The sequence below is a fragment of the Gopherus evgoodei genome, unplaced genomic scaffold (genome assembly GCF_007399415.2).
Source record: "Gopherus evgoodei ecotype Sinaloan lineage unplaced genomic scaffold, rGopEvg1_v1.p scaffold_34_arrow_ctg1, whole genome shotgun sequence".
In the NCBI taxonomy this organism is placed as follows: domain Eukaryota; kingdom Metazoa; phylum Chordata; order Testudines; family Testudinidae; genus Gopherus; species Gopherus evgoodei.
The window spans coordinates 634,517-646,658 of NW_022060016.1; the positions used below are offsets into that span (position 1 = coordinate 634,517).

The 12,142-nt window shown below is 54.5% G+C and overlaps 1 protein-coding gene across 1 annotated transcript in view; it reads left to right on the plus strand.

Annotated features, from left to right (window-relative positions):
- The window catches only part of MEIS3 (Meis homeobox 3), a 34,210-nt gene extending 32,788 nt beyond the window's left edge, over window positions 1-1,422 (plus strand). The window contains exons 12-13 of the mRNA XM_030544679.1: window positions 223-311; window positions 706-1,422. Of these exons, the coding sequence (XP_030400539.1) occupies window positions 223-281 (59 nt within the window). The 3' untranslated portion in view covers window positions 282-311; window positions 706-1,422. The remainder of the gene's footprint in view (window positions 1-222; window positions 312-705) is intronic.
- The last annotated feature ends 10,720 nt before the right edge of the window (window positions 1,423-12,142 follow it).

The window sequence follows — 12,142 nt, forward strand, 5'->3', positions numbered from 1 at the left end:
TGGCCGGGGGAACCTGAGCCTCGGGGAGGGCCCCCCCCTTCCGTCAAACCCAGGGAGCCTTTAAACCGAGCTGCAGCTGGTTTGTGCTAGCTGACCTGGGGGAGGCTGTTGGGCCTGGGTGAGCCAGACCGGCCGGAAGTAGGGGGGGTCCCATCCTACTCTGGGATCTAGGGCTCTGGTGCTGTTGGGGGGTCTCAGCTCTCCTCTTCCCCCCCACGCCAGGTCCGATGGGCAGTATGGGCATTGCCATGGGAATGGAGGGCCAGTGGCACTACATGTGAACTCTCCTGCTGACGCCAATGCAGGGGGATGTGAGTATGGAGCCGGGGGGGGGTGGATGTGGGGGGAGGGACGTAGGTCTCTGCAGGGGGTGGGTCTGCCCCTAGTTTTCTCATTTCATTCCTCGCAGCCGCTGGATCCTGGACTGGTCCCACCTGGGGTCAGCACCGGGGGAGGGGGGGCGGTGTTAGAATCCCCCAACGGTCATGGGGGGGGAATGAGCCAGGCTGGGTCCAGGGGCTCCATCCCTCCCCCGCCCAAACTCCAGCCTTCATCCTCTTTGCCCACCTCCCCTCCCCCGTCCCGCTCCGACCTGCCCATCCCCCGACCTGCCTTCCCTAGCCCATTCCCCGCCCCCCCCAGGCCTCTCCAGCCCCACCGGTATAGCCCTAATCTGCCCCCCCCACCTTTCCCCATCTCTTCCAGGTTTCCGGGATATGCCAGGCCCTGCCGGGCCATTATCCTATCGGGCCCACGGGCACAGAACTCACGCAGCAGCCGGGGTACAGGCACCCCCTATCCTCATCCCCCCCTTCCTGCCAGCTCCCCCCCCCCATGCTCCCAGGCAGCAGCACGCGACACCCGCTCCGACGCCCCAGAGCGGGGCGGCCACGGACACAGGACCCACGCTGCTCCCCCGCGGCTCTGTCCCCCTCTCCCGCCATCACCCCAGGAACCACTCGTCCGGGCGGCCAGGCCGGGCCGCGCTCGGAAGGACGCGCAGCCAGGCCGTCGAGCGGCACAGGGTCCCAAGAGGCGGCCGATGGAGAAGCCAGAGTCGGGCACTTAATCGAATGTGAAACTGACCCGGCCGGCTGTCTGCAAAGGAACCACTCGGGCGCACTTCAGAGAAGGATTTGGGGCTCTTTTGTGTTACTTTGGGGCTGGTTTCTTCTCTCCCTCCACGCACGCACGCACCCCTCCCCCCCACTCCCCAACGGAAAGAAACAACAGCCTCTCGGTTCAGCTTTTCACCCATCTCCACCACCGTCGCTAAGCTCCGGGGTCTTTCGGGGCAGCAGAATCCGTCGGGTTTTCTTGGTTTGGTTGGTTTTTTTATTATGAATGAATTTATTATTATTGACGCGCAGAACGGGGAACTAAATTAACGTGTACATTTGTTTTCCTGGTTTGGGGTTTGTTTTTTTGGGGGGGTGGGAGGGGAAGAGTTTTGTTTGATCTGTTTTTTATGATATAAAAAACAAATCCCAAAAAAGCAGTTGTGTGTGTGTGTGTGGCTACAGATAATACCACCACCAAGCACTTTTCCTTGGTGGAGCTCAGCGCTTTCTAAAGGCCGGGAGGACCCTTGCGTGGAGCCGGGCCGCGCATTAGGCCAAGTCGTCGTTATTAATTGGCACTTGTATTCGGGAACCCAGCCAAGGCTCCTGCCAGCAACCTGAGACCCAGAGCCTCACAAGGGAAGCCGTCTAGAACCGCCGTCCTGCAGAGATTTGTGCAGGGGTTTAACCGTGGCTGCCATGCCGGGCAGGTGTTTTAAGCAGCAGCACAGAAATGATCACAGAAATATCCATCTGGAAGGGCCCTCAAGAGGACATTGCGTCCAGCCCCCTGCGCTGAGCCAGGGCCAAGTGAACCTAGACCAACCCAGACAGGGGTTTGCTCAACCTGTTCCTAAATCCTCCAGTGGCTGGGAATCCACAGCCTCCCTGGTCACCTGTCCCAGAGTTTAACCGGCCTCAGAGCTAGAACGTTTATCCAACCTAGATCTCCAGTGGTCCTGATTGAGCCCATCGCTTTTTGTCCTGGACAGGGAGAACAGTTGATCATCGTCCTCTTTGTGCCAGCCCTGAACAGATTTGACAACTGTTCTCAGGTTCCCCCTCACTGGTCTGTTCTCCAGACTAAACGCTCCCCTGACCCCCTTTTCTTAAACCTTTCCTCCTAGGTCAGGTTTTTTTAACTGTTTTATTGTTTTTGTTCCTCTCCTCTGGATGAGCCAAGGGCTGCAGAAACAATGTCCTGGAGCGAGAGCCAAATCTCCTTAAGGATTTTCCATGGATCTCAAAGCACTTGGTGCAGGAAACTGGTCTTGTTCTCCGCAACTTGTCACAGGTCACGCAGCAGGCAGAACTAACCGAACCCCAATCTCCTGTGGGCCAGGCCACTTCACTATCCACTAGGCAACACTGCCTCCCTAGGCATGCCTGTTTTTCTGAGCTCCTGACAGGGCAGAAATTCACAACCACCTCCTGACAGCTGGGCTTGGCAGAATTCAATTTTATCATCATTTGGACAGATACCGATATTTATTTGTAAGCATTTTATTTCATTTAAATTCTCGTCCCAGCGTAAAATTACGGGGTTTCAGCATTTTAAAACATAGATTTAAATTCACAGTTGTGCGAAATGATTGTGGGGGAGACAATTATTTAATAACAGTAGATGTGGAGGTTCAAAAAGTTAAAGCCTTATAAACCATTAAAACGCAACTGGTCAGCATCCCATGTCGCAATGTACCAAGAAAATCTCCTTAAATCAACAAATCGCGCCTGTTTCTACTACTGGATGGGCTAGTCTGTTTAACCCGCCTAAATCAAAAGTCTAAATCAGTAGCTCTCAACCGTTCGAGTCCCCCTTTCAGGAGGCTGATTTGTCTCGCATACCCTCAAGTTTCACCTCACTTAAAAACGACTTGCTTACAAAATCAGGCTTAATAATGCTAAGGTATCACCGCCTCGGAAACTTGCCGACTTTCTCATTTTTACCAAACAATTAGAAAATAAATCTCTTGGAATAGAAATAATGTACTGACATTTCAGTGGATACTAGATAGAGCCATATAAACAAGCCACTCTCTGTACGAAATTTTAGTTTGTACTGACTTTGCTAGTGCTTTTTCTGTAGTCTCTTGTAAACTAGGGAAATAGAAGACGGCTGGAAGAGCTCTGCGTACCCCCAGAAGTGCGCGGACCCCTGGGCGAGAACCACTGGTCTAGCTCACTGGAATTTTAATCTAATACATTGCAGCCTTTGTCTTCCCGTGCCTCGCTGTTGATTTCGATTATTATGTGGAACTGTTTTTCCCCCTCAGTTTGTGTGTGAAACTGACGCTGACCGATACCAATCCAATCCTTCCAAGCCCAGCTATCCATTCCAAGGCCACCCGGCACCGCAGTGACCATGGAGTCTGGCCTCCGTATGAACTTCCCCCAAATCATTCCTAACCCCCCCGCCCCAAACCCCACCCTATCCAATCTTGATTTTAAAATTGCCAGTGATGGAGAATCCACCATGCCCCTGGGTAAATTCTTCCAATGATAATTACCCTCATTGGTCAAAAATTTATTTCCAGGCTGAATTTCGCTGGCTTCAATTTGCAGCCTTTGGATCCTGTTCTACTAGGCAGGTAGGTGGGTCCTGTGCAGTCCCCGGCCTGCAGGGTGACCCGGCCAGGGGTCAAGCACTGTGGAACTGAGCAATAACCAAAGAGGCTGCGGGAAGAGGCTGGACGCTGGCCGAGGGGCGAGCTGTGCCGGGGAAGTGACAGACGCTTCCTTTCATGTCAATGTCCCAGCATAGGGGTCAAGCCAGGGGTCCCTCATTAAGGACATGCCCAGAGGTGCTGGCCATTTGGGCTGTTGACCAGGCCTCAAGCACTGGAGCAGGGGCCTGGGGAGAGGCAGGCGGATGGCGGGGGGAGCCTCCATTCTGCATTGCTTTCCAGGGCACTGACAGGACAGCAACTGGCACTGCAGGGACCTTCCAGGTCAAAGTCTGTTTCAGCGGACGTGGCAGGACATTTCCCCATGGCTACACCCTGCCCCTGAGCTGAGAATGGGACCCAGGAGTCCAGCCCCCCTTCCAGCTACCAGACCCCCATTTCCTTCCAGAGGCAGGACTCCTGGGTTCTACTCCTCATTCTAGAAGGGGAGCGGGGTCGAGTGGATAGAGCGGGGGGCACTAGGACTCCTGGGTTTGATTCCCAGCTTGGGAAGTTCTGCCTTAACCTTTCAGAACAGAACCTTCGACTTTGCACTGAGAGATTTCTCTTCTTTGGTATTATTGCAGCCAACTCAAAGACATCCCCAGGGGAGTGAAATGTTTCAATCCACCTGGAACAAACCATGTGGGGCCTGGAATTTCGTTTCCTGGGAAATCCCAAATTTTTGTGTCCTTGTTCCAGAAAAAAGTTTCAGACTCAAAACTCCATCCCAGCCCTAGAAACCTAGATTCCAAGAGACCCTGACAACCACCTAAGCTGCCCTCCTGTGTAACACCACCAAAGGATCACAGAAATGTCTGGCTGGAAGGGACCTTGAGAGGTCAACACCTCCCGTGCCCTGTGTTGAGGCAGGACCAGCCTTCATGGGTTTGCCCAACCTGTTCTTAAAAACCTCCTGTGACGGGGATCCCACAGCCTCCCTTGGGAGCCTGAGAGTTAGGAAGGTTTTGCTAATATCTCACCTAAATCTCCTTGGCTGTGGATTAAACCATGGGACTTACCTGCGTTAATTCCTGTTTGAACTAGAACAGATCTTTTAGAGAAACGGCCAGTCTGGATTACCTGACTAGTAGAAATGTGCACCTTACGCTGCATCTCCTTAGCTTCAACTTCTAGCCATTGGATTGTGTTCAACCTTTCTCGGCTAGACCGAGGAGCCCTCTGTTATCACATTTCTGTTCCCCGAGTGGGTCCTAGCAGGCTGGGATCACTTCTCTTAACCTACCCAAAAGTTTCTGGATCAGGGACTAGTTAAAAGATATGAAACAAAGGGTAGGAATAAACTATCCATTTTCACAGTGAGGATCAGTAAATAGCAGGGGACTGGGCCCAGTGCTGTTCAATATATTTATAAATGATCCAGTGAGGGGGCAAAATCTGCAGCCGATACAAAAGTAAAGATAGCTAAGTCCAAAGCAGTTACAAAGGGACCTCACAAAACTGGGTGACTGGGCAACAAAATGGCAGATGAAATTCAGTGTTGATAAAGGCAAAGTGATGCATCTTGGAAAGCAGCATCCAACTAGATGTATAAAATGACAGGGTCTAAATTAACTCTCTCCACTCAAGGAAGAGCCGTTGGAGTCACTGTGGATCGTTCTCTGAAAACATCCACTCAGTGAGCAGCGGCCATCAGAAAAGCGAACACAATGATGGGAATCATTAGGAAGGGGTAGATAATAATCACAGAATCTCAGGGCTGGAAGAGACCTCAGGAGGGTCTAGTCCAACCCCCTGCTCAAAGCAGGACCAACCCCAACTAAATCATCCCAGCCAGGGCTTTGTCAAGCCGGGCCTTAAAAACCTGTAAGGAAGGAGATTCCACCACCTCCCTAGGAACCCATTCAGGTGCTTCATCACCCTCCTAGTGAAATAGTGTTTCCTAATATCCAGCCTAGACCTCCCCACTGCAACTTGAGACCATTGCTCCTTGTTCTGTCATTTGGTACCAATGAGAACAGTCTAGATCCATCCTCTTTGGAACCCCCCTTCAGGTAGTTGAAAGCAGCTATCAAATCCCCCCTCATTCTTCTCGTCTGCAGACTAAACAATCCCAGTTCCCTCAGCCCCTCCTCAGAAGTCATGTGCTCCAGCCCCCTAATCATTTTTGTTGCCCTCTGCTGGACTCTTTCCAATTTTTCCACATCCTTCTTGTAGTGTGGGGCCCAAAACTGGACACAGTTCTCCAGATGAGGCCTCACCAGTGCCGAATAGAGGGGATTGATCATGTCCCTCGATCTGCTGGCAATGCCCCTGCTAATATAGCCCAAAACACTGTGATCCTGCTTGGCAACAAGGGCACACTGCTGACTCATATCCAACTTCTCGTCCACTGTAACCCCTAGGTCCTAGACAGTAAATACCATAATGCCTCGATATAAAGCCACAGTACGTCCACACCTGTGTGCAGCTCTGGTTGCCCCATCTCAGAAGGATTTATTAGAATTGGGAAAAGTACGGAAAGGGGCAACGCAAATGATCAGGGCAATGGAACAGCTTCTATACAAGGAGAGATGATAGAGACTGGGATTGTTCAGACTGAAAAAGAGGGGACATGAGAGGGGTCTATAAAATCATGGCTGGTGTGTGGAGAAAGTGAAGCGGGGCGTGTTATTTACTTCTTCACATCACACACAGACCAGGGTCACCCGATGAAATGATCAGGCAGCAGGTTTATAACAAGAGGAAGTATTTCTTCACCCAACGCACAGTCACCTGTGGAACTCCTCGCCAGGGGATGTTGTGAAGTCTAACTGGCTTCCAAAAAGAATTGGACACATTCCATCAATGGCTGTTAGGGTGACCAGACAGCAAGTGTGAGAAATCAGGGGGGGAGGGGGGAATTGGCACCTATATAAGAAAAAGCCCCAAATATCAGGACTGTCCCTATAAAATCAGGACATCTGGTCACCCTAATGGCTGTTAGCCAAGATGATCAGGGACACAGTCCCATGCTCAGGCATCCTTAATCCTCTGGCTGCCTCTTCTTCCAGCCACTTTCCAGTGCCACAGAGCAGTGCCACGCTCCTCCCCCGCCGAGATTAAACAGTCCCCTCCCAGGAGACACGAGCTTGGACCAAGCACTGGAGGCCAGTCGCTGCCCACCGGGCACCTTCCCTCCCCAGCCACTGCCCACGGGGCACTTTCCCTGCCCAGCCGCTACCCACCCTCCCTAATCAAGCAGCTGACACGGAATGAGGAATCGGCTCCTGCCAGCACTACAGATTCATTTCCTCCTGCTTTTCTATGACGTTCTCCCTCCCAACATTTCAGTCACTGACGATACCAGCCCAGCGCTGCCTGGCTCCTGCATCTCCAGCCGTCACTGCAAAGGGCGCCAGGTAGGATCCGATACCAGCCGCTGGCCCAGTGCGTTTGGATACCGACCTCTAAAATCCTGCTGTGATCACTAGACCCCACTCCCCTCCCACAGCTGGGGATAGAACCCAGGAGTCCTTGCTCCCAGCCTCCTGCTCTAACCACTAGACACCACTCCCCTCCCAGAGCAGGGAGAGAACCCAGGAGTCCTGGCTCCCAGCCTCCTGCTCTAACCACTAGACACCACTCCCCTCCCAGAGCGGGGAGAGAACCCAGGAGTCCTTGCTCCCAGCCCCCCTGCTCTAACCACTGGACCCCACTCCCCTCCCAGAGCCGGGAACGGAAACAGGTCTCTCGACTGCCACAAACACCCCCGCATCCACCCACGCATGTACAGACACTGTCACACAAATACACACTCACTGTCCCCCAGCTGAAGCAAACATACATCACACCTTGACATGCAATGACACACACAATCACGTCAGCCAAACACTCACACATAATCGCATATATGTCAGCCAAACACACAGAATCACATACCTTGATCAAACACATCTCTCTCTCTCTCTCACACACACACACACCAGGGCTCAGCCCCTCCAGCTGGGGGCAGCATCACACACACACACACACACACACACACACACACACACACACACACACACACACACACACACACTTTGAGTTAACAGGCCCAAGCCCCTCGAATCCCTCTCTCTTTCGCTGCCTGGGTAGATTTATACTGAGCGAGGAGGCGGCTGGCGGCTGGATTAATTTATCGGGCATACGTGTCCCTTTGTGGGGCTGTGATTCACGGCCGGCGGCTCGGCAATCAGGCTGGGGGGGCGAGGGGAGGCCGATGATGGATGCCTGATGCCCAAGCAGAGGAATGAGCTGTCGGGGGACCTGGGCTGTGCAGAAGGGAAGGAGGAGCAGAGCGCCGCAGAAACAACTACAATAATAAAGCCATTTATCATCGCCTGACGCTTGCCAGTCAAGCGGGGGGCGGGGGGGTTCTCTGGGGAGAGGTAGTGGGGGGGATGGGATGCCCCCCCGGGGGGGGAGTGTTTTCCAAGCAGCTGGTTTTTAAGCAACATTGCAGCTGTGTTGGATGAAGGCGGAGAGCAGGGAGGGGAAGGCCTGGCCCTGCTTCAGAGCCAGGCCTGAGCCCAGCAACAGGGGGACCATGAAAGAAAGGCAGGGGGCAGACCCCACTCCCTTCCTAGAGCCGAGGAGAGAACCCAGGAGTCCTGGCTCCCAGCCCCCCACTTTAACCACTAGACCCCACTCCCCTCCCAGAGCCAGGGAGAGAACGTAGGAGTCCTGGCTCGCAAAGGGCCATGTGCCCAGGGAGGCGAGCTCCATAAATAACGCATCCTCACGGCGTTTTCCTGGAAGACGTCTCTCTCCTCTCACGGAGCAGTTAGGGACCTTGTTCTATTTTCACAGCACTTGAGTCCTGGAGCGTTCTCACCACACGAGGTTTGGCAAGGAACAGGCTGGAGCCTTCGTCACACTCAGGCTCCCCTGCAGGGATCTGGTTCTCAAACAGCCCCACATCAGGGGCCTCCCTGCAGAGCATGGGGCCGGGAAAGGGACCCGATCTCTGTCCTGCCCTGGCAAAGGGGGCAGATGGACCAGGAAAGCACAGCGCACTGTGCTGGGGCTATTCTCTGCCCCCAAGGGCCCATGGGGGGCGGATCAGGGGCGTAGCCTGTGCGCACTGCACTGTAGTTAGCCCTTCCTGACTCTGAGCCCCTGAGGTCTAGAAACTTTTTTTAAATAGTAAACAATAATAACAGGAAAGCTGAGAGTCTCACAGATTCCCCTGACTCCAGGAGCTGGGGCTTTAAGAAAAGCCCCGAACCCTACAAGAGGCGTGCTCTGCTCCCGAGGGTTGGCAGCCCTTAGAAATACTAGGGTGAGGGTCACGTAGTCCCCGTCCAGCCCTGCTGGCGTTCGGCAAGGCAGGAGTTAGAGGGACGGGCCCGTCTCTCCCCCATCTGAGGACAAAAGGCTGAAACAGATGGGCCAGGCCTGGTCTCCAAGACCCCCGCTCTTCCTGGGAGAGGCGCGGCTTAGCTCAGGCCGAGGGGCTGGGCTGGCGCCTCTGGTTCAGTCAGAGGCTAATGAAGCTACATTAATCATCCAATTATACACCTGTCAGCATCAACACAATGCCGGGGGAAGCCGGGAATGGGGGAGGGGGCATCGGAGCCCACGGGGCTGGGGGCAGAACGAATTGGAGGGGCACAAAGGCAGACACAAAAGATCTGACCCCGAGAAAGGGAGCTGGGGGGGTGTTTGTGTGTGGGGACGGGACGGCTGGAATCCGAGGAGGAAGGGAAGTTGGACAAAGCAGCTCTCACCCCACGGCTGGCGTTTAAACATGGGGGTTCCGGCCCAGCTGCCCCTCTGTCACCTCGGCAGTTTTGGGAGTGGATAGTTGAGGGCAAGGGGCTGGGATCAGAACGGAGGCGCTAACCCCTAAGCCCCACTTCCCTCTTGCAGCAAACCCAGGAGTCCTGGCTCCCACCCCCCTTTGCGAACCACTAGACCCCAGTCCCCTCCTGGAGCTGGGGAGAGAACCCAGGAGTCCTGACGCCCACGGTCAGTGCTGAGTGCGATTTTGGAGCCTGACTGTGTTGAATTTCACCCCTGAAAGGCTCAAGGGTGGCGGGCGGAAACCAGCCTTCAAACAAACTCAGGGGCTGCAATCCCTGCTATTGCTGGAAGGTCGGGAGTCTTCTCCCCCCCTCAGATCGACACGCTGCTACCCGTGGGGAGAGATCGCAGGGGGTGCGTGACAGTGAACAGCAGAGCTGTCTCCAGGGCATTTCTCAGCCCTGACCCCAATGAGGAAACCCACAGAGCTCCTACGGGGGGGAGAAGGGAAACGGCAATGGACCAAAACCAGGGTAGCGGCGTGCCAGGTGCTGCAGACCCCGACTGAGATCAGGGGCTCCCATTGTGACAGGTGCTGCACAGACCCCGACCGAGATCAGTGGCGTCTATTGTGCCAGGCGCTGCACAGACCCCAACTGAGATCGGGGCACCCATTGTGCCAGGTGCTGCACAGACCCCGACCGAGATCAGGGGCACCCATTGTGCCAGGCGCTGCACAGACCCCAACTGAGATCAGGGGCTCCCATTGTGACAGGTGCTGCACAGACCCCAACTGAGATCAGGGGCGCCCATTGTGCCAGGTGCTGCACAGACCCCAACTGAGATCAGGGGCACCCATTGTGCCAGGCGCTGCACAGACCCCAACTGAGATCAGGGGCGCCCATTGTGTCAGGCGCTGCACAGAATCCAACTCAGATCAGGGGCACCCATTGTGCCAGGCGCTGCACAGACCCCGACCGAGATCAGGGGTGTCCATTGTCCAGGCGCTGCACAGACACACAGAGAGAGCCAGCCCCTACCCCAAAGAGCTTCCAATGCCAGCAAAGGTGGAAGGGGAAACCGAGACACGGAGAAGCGACGTGCCCAGCCCAAGTTCCCCCAATAGGCCAGTGGCAATGCTGGGAACAGAACCCAGGAGTCCTGACTCCCAGGCCCTTGGTCTAGCTGCTAGGTAATGCTCCCCTCCCGGAGCTACTGGCTAAATCCTACACCTCAGAGTGATGCGGTTTCCTTGCCTGCTGATGGGTCCCCGGGCAGGGCGGCGAGTTAACAGGACCAGTCCAGGCTGGCAGTGTTTTCGTTGGGCTCCCCCCCACATCGCCAGCCACCCTGAAGAGCCTTGGCGGAGACGGATCAGAGAAACCCAGCATGGGACCCGACAGGGGCCGGCTCAGCCTCCCGACAGGTCCCTGGAAGGATCTTCGAATCGTCAGACACCAGGAGGGGTTTGCCAGCCCAGGGAGCCGCCCGCCGGGGCCAATCCCACCGAATCACAAGAGATGAGATTTGTGCTACACAGGGCTGCCCACCCCTGAGAGATGGAGGAGCATTTGCCCTTTCCCTCCCATGCCCCCAGCATGACAGAGTCGGGGCCTCTTTCCCAGGCAGGACTCCTGGGTTCTCTTCCCAGCTCCAGGAGGGGATCCCAGCTGACAGCGGGGAGCTGCGTCCGCTCTGCCCAGATCAGATCCTGATGGAAGCATTGAACGCAGAGGAGCATCCACTTTTTGGGACACAGGCTGGATCTCCTGCCAAAGCTCCCCAGGGAGAACATTCCCAAAGGCCTGGTGCCCTAGGAAGGAAGGGGAATGGTTATGCTCTGATAACAGGCACCACAGGGGGCGCGGTTCCACACAGCTTTCTCAAGCTCATTCCCTCAATGTGCGAGCAAGTGCTCAGTTTCCGGGAGACATGCTGTGTACTCATTTTTGTTATGCAAGCCTCTGGGTAGAGGAAGGAGCAGGGGAGTTTGCTTTCAACTGTGATGTGAGTCACAGATGCCTAGATTTTAAGTCCAGAAGCAGGTGATCGCTACACAGGCCAGAGAACTTCCCTGAATGAATTCCTGTTTCAGCTACAGCAGATCTGGATTTGAAAATATGGTGACCAGACAGCAAGTGAGAAAAACCGGGATGGCGGTGGGTGGTAATAGGAGCCTATATAAGAAAAAGACACAAAAACCGGGACTGTCCCTATAAAATCAGGACATCTGGTCACCCTATTTGAAAATTGCTCCAATGGTTAGTTACCCACACTGTTAAAAAGGTAACATCTTATTACCACGAGCTGAAAGTCACAGCACAATTCCAAGAACCTAGTCCCCCCCTGCATCCAAGTACTGCAATCTGAGTGCTCTTGCCCTAAGCTCACGGCGAGGAGGGAAGAGGGGAAGGCAGAGTTAATTATCTCACAGCAGGGCCTTCCAGAGTCCGGAGTAACACTGTGCTTAGAAGACACTGGACCATGTTCTGCCTCTTCTCTCTGAAAGATCTTTGAAGAATTATACCTGTGGTTTCCTTGGCTTTTATTCCTCTGCCTCCAATCCCTCCAGTTTTCACTGAATACTACAGTGAACTGTGCTTCTACCAGATGCAACCAGAATCTCTCCTCCCTGTGTGTCCTAGTGTCTCTACTGCTGCCCAGATTCTGGAGATTGACTTTTAGTTCCCA